Source organism: Notamacropus eugenii, chromosome 3 (assembly GCF_028372415.1).
Source record: "Notamacropus eugenii isolate mMacEug1 chromosome 3, mMacEug1.pri_v2, whole genome shotgun sequence".
NCBI classification, from domain to species: Eukaryota; Metazoa; Chordata; class Mammalia; order Diprotodontia; family Macropodidae; genus Notamacropus; species Notamacropus eugenii.
The window spans coordinates 110,057,428-110,069,778 of record NC_092874.1 but is presented as its reverse complement, the minus strand read 5'-3'; the positions used below and the strand labels follow the sequence as shown (position 1 = coordinate 110,069,778).

Sequence of the window (12,351 nt, the reverse complement as noted above, 5' to 3'; positions counted from 1 at the left end):
CCTGGTTAAGTTCTCTAGGCCTCTGTTTATTTGCAAAAGGAGAGATCTGTAACACATAGCCTTTAAGGCTTTTTTGATGCTAAATTTATGATCCTATTATTAACATCTACCTAGAGGACATTTCTTCCTGGTGTCACAGAAGAATCTCACACTCCACTTATCTAAAACAGAACTCATCTACCCCTTCAGATTTGTATTTCTTTTTAATTTTCCTATTTTTGTTTTTAGTTGCTCAGGTTTATAATTGCAGAGTAATCCTAACTTACCTTCCATATCCAGCCAACTGTCAAGAGTCAAATAGTTCACCTCTGAAATATCTCTTGAAGCTGTCTCATTTTTTTTTTTTTGCACTCACACCACTATTTAAGTTCAGGCTCTCAACACCTCTTTCCAAGTCTACTACAGTGGTCTCCCAAATTTTCTTGATTTTAGTCTCTCCCCTCTCCAATGCATCCTCCACATGACTACATTAGGAATACTGATAGTTCTAAAAAGCAAGGTCTAACTACATCACTCCCCTTTTCAAAAAGCTCCAGAGGTTTCCTCCAACAAAACCCTTCATAAACTGTCTCCATACTACCTTCCCAGGCTTGTTATTCATTACTGTCCATTCCAACTCCACTAAGCTATTTGCTTTATACAGGACATATGAACTCTCATTTCTGTGTCTTTGTACAGGCACCCCTCCTTGCCTACATTTCAGACAGTCTCTAGATTGCTTCAAGGCTCTGCTCAAACACCACTTCCCATAGAAAGCCTCACCAGATTCTTTCAGTTGCTAGTACCCTCACCCTGGAAATTACATTTTATCTACTCTGCAGAGATTTTTAACTGAATTCTTCATACACATACTGTTTCCCCCAATAACAATATAAGTCCCTTGATGGTGGGGACTAATTTGTTTTTGTTCTATAATGTTAAGGCCTTGAAGAGTCTGTTACAAAGTAGGAAAATGGAATAAATGCTTGAAGACAACATGAAAGTAAATCATAACCTTTCCTGTATTCGTTATCATGAATTTGACTGAGTTTTTAATGCACATCTCATGAGATAATTGATAAGGGTTCCTGTAACCTATAGGAATGCTCAATCAGATACTTACACTTCCTGTTTTTTAGTCCAGTACACAGTCACAGAGGACACAAATTTAGGCCGCCTTCGGACCTTCCTTTCAGTAAGAGAGACTACGTTTGTCTGGATCATTTCTTTAGACAGAAAAAAAAAGTCAGTCCAAAGTTAAAACAGTTATTTCTATCAGAGCCACAGATAGCAGCTGCTATGTATAATATTTCAATGAGGGAAAAGCTACCGTATTTCCCTCAGCACAAAAAAGTAATTCTCATGGCTGGTGCTAAGTCAACCAAAGTTTGTATTCATCTGGGCTTCACTTCTCTTCTTGTCCCTCTTTTTCTCACTCCCTCTCAGACCTCTCCTTTGAGTCATAGGTAAGTTTTGTCTGTGTCTTTTTGACAAATCTGCCTCATCCTAGTGCACCCACTAGTACAGAAGGATGCTACTGACCTGGGACTTAATCTGGCCTTCTCAATATCTGGCTTCTGCGGACTCATAACCTGCTTTACTTTTGAATTAACCCTTAACTAAACAGACACTGATTTGTAAACCCTGTTCTATCTTCCCCTCTTGTCCCAGAAATAAATATATGTGCCACAGCCATAAATAAATCTAGGGATTATATGATTGCATATATTCCCACCAATAAATATTAATGAGTGACCTTTTAATGCGTTTAAATAGCTAACAATATGGCAATAATATAACATGCACGAAGGGAAAAATCTTTGGATAGGTAGTTGTCGCAGGTGAAAATTTGTGTTCACTGATAGTATCTATCTTTTTAAGAACTCTACAAAAAATCGGGAGTTTAACTTTTGATCTAGAGCAATGGTTCTTCTTTATTGTGGCTGAAAATAAAATTTTTGGCATTCTGGTAAAGCCAATGGACTCTTCCTCAGAGTAATGCTCTTAAATGCATAAATTAACTGGTTAATCCAATTATTTATGTGGGAAAAGATGTTTTTAAAAAGAAGTTCAAGCACTTTAAGTTAAGAAACTCTGATCTAGAACCAAATGCACAGAGGCAAATGTATTGTTGAGGAGAGATAACCTGACAGGATTAATTCTATAGGTTGCCCTATAGCTACATATAACAGTCAGGGCAACAGACCTTCTTCACTGGGCTAGTTTTTCCCAAATGGCCTGTTATGTCAATTTCTCTTTAGAAATCTTGGATTTCATTACAGATTTCCTGTGAGAATCTTGGGCATGATACAATGAGTAGAATATAATCCACAAACAGGTATGTGGGGGATCTCCCCAGCTACAGGAAAACCTTCTTCCATTTGGACTCCCAGAATAAAGGGTGATGATGTTCCTGGGACATTACCTATGTCACCTTGTTCCATGTTTCAGATGACAGGAAGTCAGAAGGATGATAAAACTTATCTCTGTGGTTATGTTTATCTAAGAATCTTCTATGATTTTGACATGGATAAAGGGAATAAACATTTGCTAAGCATATAACAAATACCAGGCACTGGGCTAGGCATTTCACAAATATCTTATTTCATTCTCGCAATCCGGTGAAGTAGGTACTATTATTATCCCTATTTCACTGTTGAGAAAACTGATGCAAACGGAGGTTAAATGACTTGAATCACATAGCCAGTAAGTATCTGAGGCAGGATTTGAACTCAGGTCTTCCTGACTCATTAAAGTTTTCCTGTTAGAGCCTAAAGGCTACATTACATTCTACCAAGTCAAATGGTTGTGGGTTTTTTTAATATAATCAACAAAAAGTAAACATAGCAAGATCTTATATTCTCTCAGTCACCTGTGTGACTATGAAGAGATATGTTGTAAAAAAACCCAACAACAAAAAAACTGAAAGCCTGCCTTCCCTTCTTTAATCAACCATACTCTCAAATACATGTTTAGGTCAATCTCAAAGACTTCAAAAATGCACCTGAGTTTTCCCATGTTCATAAGAATTCCTCACTTTCATCATTTCTTACCACCAAATAATACATCATTATACTCACAATGCCACATGACAAATAAGAGATTCAGAAAACCCTGGGAAGCTTGGTATGAACTGATGCAGAAAGTAGTAAACAGAATCAAAAGAACATTAAATACACTGACGCCAAGAACATGAAAAGATCCCCTAAAAGAAGCCATACCTTTAAAGTCTACTTTATATTTACGTTCTCCTTCTGTAAATTCCACAAATTCCTCTGGACAGAGCAGAAAGAAGAACTCCAGATCTCCAGAAACAAATTCCGAATTCTGTTTGACACCATATGAGGGGGAAAAAAAGAGTAATGAATGAGACTTTCAAAGAAATTATCGCTGTAATACCTGAGGTCATTTGATTAAAACAAACAACAACTGTGTCCAGGATTTCCTTCAAGACTGGGCATGGGACTAAAGTTTTTCTCTAGAAATCCTTCCCTGATATGTCTTGGGACCTCCAGCAGAGAGAGCACAGGCAGTAGTTTCAACTGGCAAAGTCAGATCAAGCTGTCAAGAATTCAACAACAGACATTATCATTCAACTCTCCAAATAAAGAGATAGATATCTGGGTGCTTGAGGAGTGCAAAATGCACTCTCATGGACTCATGTCAACAAAACCATGGAGCACAGACACCTAGGGTGTTAGGTAACCCAGCCCACAGAGCACACGACTTAGAGTCAGGAAAACCTGAATTCAAATCCTGCCTTAGAGACCCTTAGTGACCGTACAGTCCTGGGTAACTGGCTTCATAACCTGTCTCAGTCTCAGTCAACAATTACATATTAAGCAATTAAGATGAGTGCTGGGGACAGAAGGCAAAAACAAAGTCCCTGCCCTCAAGAAGCTCACATTCTATTGAAGGAAAGTTGAAACAGCAACGTGCACACAAAACACACAGGATAAATAGGAGGGACTCTCAGAGTGAAGGCAATACAAGTGGGGGAGGGAGAAGGAAGACCAGGGTCTCAGCTTTCCTCTTCTGTGTAATAGGGATAATAAGAATCCCTACCTCCCAGAGAGGCTGTGAGGGTCAGACGAATAACATGTTAGATCCTTGGGCAAGTGCTCTACCAGGGCTAGCTCTTATTAGAAGGGAGCTGTGCTCCAACCCACACACACAAAAGCAGAGGCCCCAGGCAGGGCAGAATACCACAATGTGCTGCGACCATGGGGGCTGCCTGGATCCCTCCTCTCAAATTCTCAATCCAAAGCTCTGGCCAAATACTATGTATTCTGAACACTGTATTCAGTAACTGACCCAGTGCATGAATTAATGCTAAAAACTTCAGAAATGTTTTTTCCAATTCATAATGAAATATTAACATTTTAACATGCAGACCTTTCACACAGAGGAAGACAACCCATATGGCTGCAAAAGTCCATTGGAAGTAGCAGCTCTGGAGCAATCATGGTCCCTCTTTCCTGCTCTCCTCTGGTAAGAAAGGAGAACTTAGAATCAAACTGCCAGAGCTGGAAGGAATGTTGGGGACCATGTCATTGAATCTTGGCAGCTAGGCAAGATGGAGGATTGAATGCTGAACTTGCAAGTCAGGAAAATCTGAGTTCCAATCCTGCCTCAGAGCCACTAGCTGTGTGATCCTGGGCAAGCCCCTTGACCTTGCTCAGCCTCAGTTTCCTGATCTGTAAAATGGGGACAATAAGAACAGCCTATGTACCGCCTGGATCTGGAAGAGGCTGGGAGCTCAAAGCTGTACAGTGGATAGCTTGTTATGCAGCCAGGGGGCACAGGGGGCAGTAGCACAGGGTACAGTCAAGAAAACACTAGAGTCAGGAAGACCTGAGTTCAAATCCCACCTCAAACACTTACCAGCTGTATGATCATGGGCAAGTAATTTAGCCTGTGTTTGATTCGGTTTCCTCAATTGTAAAATGGTAATAATAACATTACCTACCTCTCATGGGGTTGCAATGAAGATAAAATGAGATAATATTTCTAAAATGTTTAGCACACTGTCTGGCACACAGCGGGCAGTCAAACGCTTGTTTCCTTTCTTATGTATTATCTTATTGCTTTTATGCCAAGAATAAAAATGCTATCTCTAAGCAAGTTAATTTGTTTCTTTGAGAAGGTGACTCCATTATGTCATGGGTACATGACTAGGATTCAGTAAAATTGAGGAAGCAGGGTGGGGCAGCTAGGTGGTGCAGTACATAGAGCACCAGTGCAGGAGTCAGGAGGACCTGAGTTCAAATCTCATCTCTGACACTAGACACTCATTAGCTGTGTGACCCTGGGCAAGTCACTTAACCCCAACTGCCTCATCCTGGGTCATCTCCAGTCATTCTGATGAATATCTGGTCACTGGATTCATATGGCTCTAGAGGAAAAGTGAGGCTGGTGACCCTCACTCAAAACAAAGTCAAGTGCAAGTCATGGCATGATGGCATGGTCTTCTTCAGCAATGAAGGACAAACACAGAGGAAGTAGGAGCAGGCTTCTACAGAGGGCTGTGAGCTGATTATGATTAGGTAAATCAACACCCTATATAATAATGGCACCCAAAGGGAAGTGGAGCCATATTGGTGCAAAGCTCATACAGGAATCCCAGACCAAAGGGGAGCCTGCATTCTATTTCTCTGAACAAACAGAGCCTTCCATCGGGATAACAGGTGCTGAGTACAGTACCAGAATTTACCACTGTTCAGACCTAAACCCAGGGCAAGATCTTGCAGAGCTCAGACCAGAGGAATAGTATTCAGACCTTGCGCTGGATCTGACCCCTTTGGGAGAGTCCTCAGTATGAGATGTCCCTGATATCCTGGAATGACACAATACTCAATACCCCAAAGAGAGAACCAGCCTGGACGTTCCCACCACAAATGCACAGATCCTGGTCCAAATGTAAAGTACAAACTCAAAAAAATATAAATACATAAAATTTAAAAATAAAATATTTAATGGGTTTCTTTAAACCTTTGAGTTTTGAACAAAAGCATATCAGGAAGGAGATGGATGCTCACCTCTTCTCCATATTCAATCCACTGGTACAGGTCTTTCTTCCAATACCAAAGCCATTTGGTAGCCAGTGCATCATTGGGCTTTTGAACAGTGGATGGAGTAGAAAGACGTCGAACAGGATAAGAAGAAAGTAACATTTTCTGGAAGTCGACACTGTGACTTCTAAAAGTAAATATTCAGGGAGGAAAAAAAAAAAGTTTCAAGTTAACCAAATGCTACACTGAGCTATATATCTAAATTCCACCCACCCATAACCCCATCTCTCAGGCTCTCTTCCTCCCTTCCCTTAGCCCCCCAACTCTTCCTAGCTCTCTTTTGAAACCTCCAAAATCAATCCAACAGTTTTGGTGAGGGCTTAGATTCAATGAACTTCAATGACTTAAACCAACAACCTCAATTTGCAGATGTGAATAGTGACAGCTTCTGAGGAAGTGAGTTATTTACTCAAGGATATATTCTAGTTATTAACATCACCTCTTTCATGACATTTTAAAACAAAACAAAATTCTGATCGCAAGACTTTGTGTAGGAAGGAACCTTAACGGACATTTAGCAAGGGATGGGTTAGACTCATGTTAAATTGGCTTTTTGAGAGCCAAAAGTTAAATTTTTCAGTGTGGGCATTTATACATTAGAAATCAGCAAACAATTCAAATCATAGTTTGATTTATTGTTTTATTTATTGTCTTGCTTTAAGAAACTGATATGGAGGTTAATAATGCAGATGAAATTTAAAAGCATGTCCTCTGTGCATTCCCCTGTCTCCATAGATCGATTTGGTAAACATTTACCAGCACACTTCTGCATTTATCCTCAATTTTCCCTCTTTATAATTCAGGAAGTTGAATTCCAGACAATTTAAGTTCAAAGTAACAAAGAAAGGAAGTAGTAAAGCCAGGATCTAATCTCAGATCCAAATCCATGGCTCTTTAAATCACAATAGATTGACTTCATACAGATCCTTCTGAGATATGGGGAAAAGAACAGAAATAAAAAAAAGTCTGCCCCTTTGCATTCTGCTTTTTAAGAAGTGCATGAATGCTTAAATTCTGTCATACAATTATGCCAAAGAGGATTTTTTATGCTGTTCCATATTTTTCACAGATTTATGATCAGCAGGGAACCACAACAATTGTGCATATACATGTTCACATGGGTGTATGATTAGAGAAAAAAGTAGGTTGTCAAATATTAATTTTGGAAACAACTTCACTCAAATGGAACAAAAAAATCTGCTAGAATCTGAAAAGAAAAAAATCATTTAATTATCAATTTCAGTCTCTCCACCTGCCACAGAAGAGCAGAAAGAATGTTGGCTTTGGAGTCCAAGAACCTTAGTTCTTGTTCATGTAACCTCAGGCAGGTCACTTCAATGTCGTGGGCCTTAGTTTTTTCATCTAGATTGGATGGCCTCTATGTGGTCTTCCATTCAATCAGCTGAAATTCTCCCATTTCAACTGTCTCAGGTTTAAATGAAAGTAAGCAGAAAGTATGCTTTGCAGACTCACCTGATTCTTTTCAACAGAGTTATAACCAACTTACCTGGAGATGCTTGGGTCACAATAAGCTTTCTCAATCTCCTCCATCTCCTTCAAGTCTTTCCAGTTGTCAGAAATGTACACCTGCCATCGGTAGGGCAGATGAAAATGGACAGACTTGCAGCTGCCTGGAAAGAAAGCACAGAATTCTTAGGGTCAAGGTAAGACCTGTTTTGTCCTAGTCAAGCTCATCTATTACTATCACCTCCAACCAAAGCCTCCCCACTCCCACTTCCCAGTCTCCTTATTGTATACTCTTTACAGTTATGATATATCACCTACCTAGAATGCCTTTTACCATCTCTCTGCCAATCCATCTCCAATACAGCACAGATACCCTCCACTTCACCACAATGCAATTATGGAAAGGAGAACAATTTCTGAAAACTTGTTTTCAGTACATTTTTGTTAAGTATAAGCCTGCAATTACAATATTTCACCACCAGAAGACATACAAAATGTTGATTCTAGCTGTGTTCAATTATTAGAATATGGGACTGTAAATTTGGAACTGGAAAAAATCTTAGTGTTCATCTAGTTCAACCCTCTCATTTTATTGATGAAAAAACTGGGTCCATGAAAAATTAAGTGACTTTCACCAAGGTCATACAAAGAGTAAGCATCCGAGTAAGGTAGATTACAAAGCAATTTTCATTAACAGCAAAGAATATGATACAATCTTCAGGAAATAAGGAAAACTGCTTTTTGGTTTCATTTATGGAAAGACTTATCAATGACGATATGGTTTAATTCATCCAACAGTGTATCAATCAGATGGTGATTGGGACAAACACCTCACATTCAGAAACTTACAATTAAGTTAACGTTGATAAACAGCCTAACAACTGCATGATTCTTAGTACCTTCTTTGTCTTTCTCTTTTGAAAAAACACAGATTTTAATGGAAGTAACCTTAATTGCAACAAAGAATAAATTAACATTCAAGTAACAATTGTAATAATATATCTTGATGTTTTAAAACATAATTTTGTGGCAAACTCAAAGGAACTCTCACTTTATATAATACTAAAAGGTAGTGACAAGTAGTTGGCTCAGGTTGGGAAGATATGGGCTCAGATCTCATGTTTGATACTTATTGAGGGATACTGCTCAACTCTCTTAATTTTTAACTCTCAACTCTATATATTTTAGACAACTTTGAAGGACATGTAAGTAATGGGGTGCTGATGTGCCCCTGAAAGAAGATGCCTTTACACTGAGAGTTCTCAATGTTTCTCTTTTTTAAAAAAATTACTCATTTATGTTTAACCTTCTTTTATTCTAAGTCACAAATTCTCCTCCTCCATCTCATCTCTCCCCCACCCAGTGAGAAGGCAAGCAACGTAACATTTCTACACATGACGTCATGTAAAACATTTTTCTAAATTAGCCATGTTGGAAAAAAAAATAGAAAACAAGGAACAAAGGAAGGAAAAAAGATGCTTCCCTCTACATTCATTTCCTCAGTTCTCTCTCTGGAGGTAGCATTTTTCCCCAGTAGTCCTTTGGAACTGTCATAGTTGGTCATCTTGCAATATAGTCATTACTGTACACAATGCTCTGCTCACTTAATTTTGTATCAGTTCACGTAAGTTCAGGTTTTCCTGAAATCACCCCGTTCATCCTTTCTTATGGTGCAAGAGTATTTCATTACAATCATGTACCACAATTTACTCAGCCATTCCTCAAGGGGAGAGCCCCTCTACTTTCAATTCTTTGCCACTATAAAAGAGTTGCCATAAATATTTTCATACACGTCCTTTTCCTTTTTATTTTTTAAATCTCTTTCGGTTACAGACCTGGTATGGGACAACTTTTTGATGAGGTACAATGTTTGAGAAACTGAGAAAAAAAGATTCCTTTCTATTCCCATTCAATTTTTTCTACAGGTCTATTATATCTAACTTTTCTAAAATTCTATTTCTCTCCTTAATTTCTTTCTTATTTTATCTTATTTATTTTAGATTTATCTAATTCTGAGAGGGGAAAGTTGGGGGGTCTTTCACTAGTATAGTTTTACTGTCTTATTTCCTCCTCTCATTGAACTTTTCCTTTAAGAATTTGGATGCTTTGTCATTTGGTACATATGTTTAATAGTGATATTACTTTATTGTCCATGATACTTTTATTTTATTTTTTTAAATAACTAATTTTAGTTTTCAACATTCAATAAGATTTTGAGTTTTAAATTTTCTTTCCTTCCCTCTTCCTCCCTCCCCAAGACAGCATGCAATCTAATATAGACTCAACTTATACATTAATATTAAACATATATTCACATTAGTCATGATGTAAAGAATTAGAACAAATGGGAGGAACCACAAGAAAGAAGAAACAAAACAACAAAAGAAAAGGACAGCCAATAGTATGCTTCCATTCAGACTCAACTTCCTTCTCTGGATGTGGATAGCATTTTCCATCATGAGTCTTTTAAAGTTGTCTTAGATCCTTGAACTGCTGAGAAGAGCTAAGTCTATCAAAGTCAGTCATCATTGTGGCTATTACTGTGTGCAATGTTCTCCTGGTTCTGCTCATTTAACTCAGCACCAGTGCAAATACATCTTTCCAAGTTTTTCTGAAGTCCACTTGCTCATCGTTTCTTTTTTCAGAAATTTAATTAATTTATTTGTTTTCAGTTTTCAACAATCACTTCCATAAGTTCTAAATTTTCTCCCCCTCACCAAGATAGCAGGCAATCTTATGAGTTCTACACATACATTCTTATTAAACACATTTTCACATTAGCCATGTTGCACAGAAGAATCAAAATGAATGTTAGATACCATGAGATAAACCAAACCTAAACCAAAACACAACACAAGAGAAAATAGTCTGCTTCATTCATTCTGCATTCCAATTCCATAGTTCTTTCTCTGGATGGGGATGGCATTTTGCCTCAAGAGTTCTTTGGGAATGTTTTAGGTCCTTGCATTGCTGGGAAGGGCTAAGTCTATCAGAAACTATACTCACACACTGTGGCTGTTACTGTGTATAATGTTCTGCTCATTTCACTTGGCATCAGTTCATATTAAGTTTTTCCAGGTTTTTCTGAAATCTGACTGGTAGTCATTTCTTATAGCACAATAGTATTCCATTACATCCATATACCACAACTTGTTCAGCCATTCCCCAGCTGATGGGCATTCCCTTGACTTCCAGGTCTTGGCCTCAACAAAAAGAGCAGCTATAAATATTTTTGTATGTATGGGACCTTTTCCCATTTTTATGATCTCTTTGAGATACAGTCCTAGAAGCAATACTGCTGGGTCAAAGGGCATGCAAATTTTTGTAACCCTTTGGGCATAGTTCCAAATTACTCTCCAGAATGGTTGGATCAGCTCACAGCTCCACCAACAATGAATTAGTAATCCAATTTTCCCATATCTTCTCCAACATTTATCATTTTCCTGTTCTATCATGTTAGTCAATCGGATAGGTGTGATGTGGTACCTCAGAGTTGTTTTGACTTGTATTTCTTTAATCAATAGTGATTTAGAGCATTTTTTCATATGATTATAGATAGCTTTAATTTCTTCCTCTGAAAACTGTTCAGGTTCTTTGACCATTTATGAATTGGGGAATATCTTGTACTCTTATAAATTTGACTCAGTTCTTTATGTATTTTAGAAATGAGGCTTTTATCAGGGACAATGGCTATAAAAACCGTTTCCCACTTTTCTACTTCTCTTCTATCTGGGTTGCATTGCCTTTGTGCAAAAATTTTCCAATTTATGTAATCAAAATCATCCATCTTGCATTTCATAATGCTCTCTGATAGGTAAACTATTACTCCTTGCTCTCCTTGTTTGCTTATAATATCAGTCTTTATATCTACATCATGTACACATTTTGATTTTATCTTGCTACAGGGTGTTAAGACATTGGTCTATGCCTAGTTTCTGCCATTCTATTTTCCAGTTTTTCTTAAATAGTGAGTTCTTATCCCAGAAGCTGAAGTCTTTGGATTTCTCAAATAGTAGACTGTTGTAGTCACTACTGTGTCTTGCATACCTAGCCAATTCCACTGATCCCCCACTCTATTTCTTATCTAGTACCAAGTAGTTTTGATGACTGCTGTTTTATAATACAATTTAAGATCTGATACAGCTACGCCACCTTCCCTTGCATTTCTTTTCTTTAATTCCCTTGATATCATGGAACTTTTGTCTTCCTAGATGAATTTTGTTATTGTTTTTTTCTAGTCCTACAAAATAATTTTTTGGTAGTTTGATTTGTATGACACTGAATAAGTAAGTTAATTTAGGTAGAATTGTCATTTTTATTATATTAGCTCGGACTAACCATGAGCAACTGATATTTTTCCAATTATTTAGATCTGTATTTATGTGAAAAGTGTTTTGTAATTGTGTTCATATAGTTCTTGGGTTTGTTTTGGCAGGCAGACTCCCAAATATTTTATAATGTCTATTGTAACTTGAAATGAAATTTCTCTTCCTAGTGCATGCTGTTGGACTTTGTTAGTAATGTGCAGAAATGCCAATGATTTATGTGGGTTTATTTCATATCCTGCAACTTTGCTAAATTTGTTCATTATTTCAAGTAATTTTTTACTTGACTCTCTAGGTTTCTCTATACCATTCTATCATCTGCAAAGAGTAATAGCTTTGTTTCTTTGCCTATTCTAATTCCTTCAATTTTTTTTCTTCTCTTATTGCTATAGCTAACATATGTAATACACTATTGAATAACAGTGGTGAAAATGGACATCCTTGTTTCACCTTCTCTATGATACTTTTAGTAAGATGTAGTTTCCCCAATTATCTCTTTTAATTGGATA

General features: G+C 37.6%; 1 protein-coding gene across 5 annotated transcripts in view; it reads right to left on the bottom strand.

The window, feature by feature from the left end:
* Positions 1 to 12,351, bottom strand: part of ZC3HAV1 (zinc finger CCCH-type containing, antiviral 1) — an 88,580-nt gene that overhangs the window by 39,746 nt on the left and 36,483 nt on the right. For all 5 annotated transcript variants that reach the window (XM_072652590.1, XM_072652587.1, XM_072652592.1 and 2 more), the window contains 4 exons: positions 7,558 to 7,681; positions 6,018 to 6,177; positions 3,201 to 3,306; positions 1,103 to 1,205 (listed from right to left, as the gene is read on the bottom strand). In XM_072652590.1, coding sequence (XP_072508691.1) covers positions 1,103 to 1,205; positions 3,201 to 3,306; positions 6,018 to 6,177; positions 7,558 to 7,681 — 493 coding nt within the window. The remainder of the gene's footprint in view (positions 1 to 1,102; positions 1,206 to 3,200; positions 3,307 to 6,017; positions 6,178 to 7,557; positions 7,682 to 12,351) is intronic.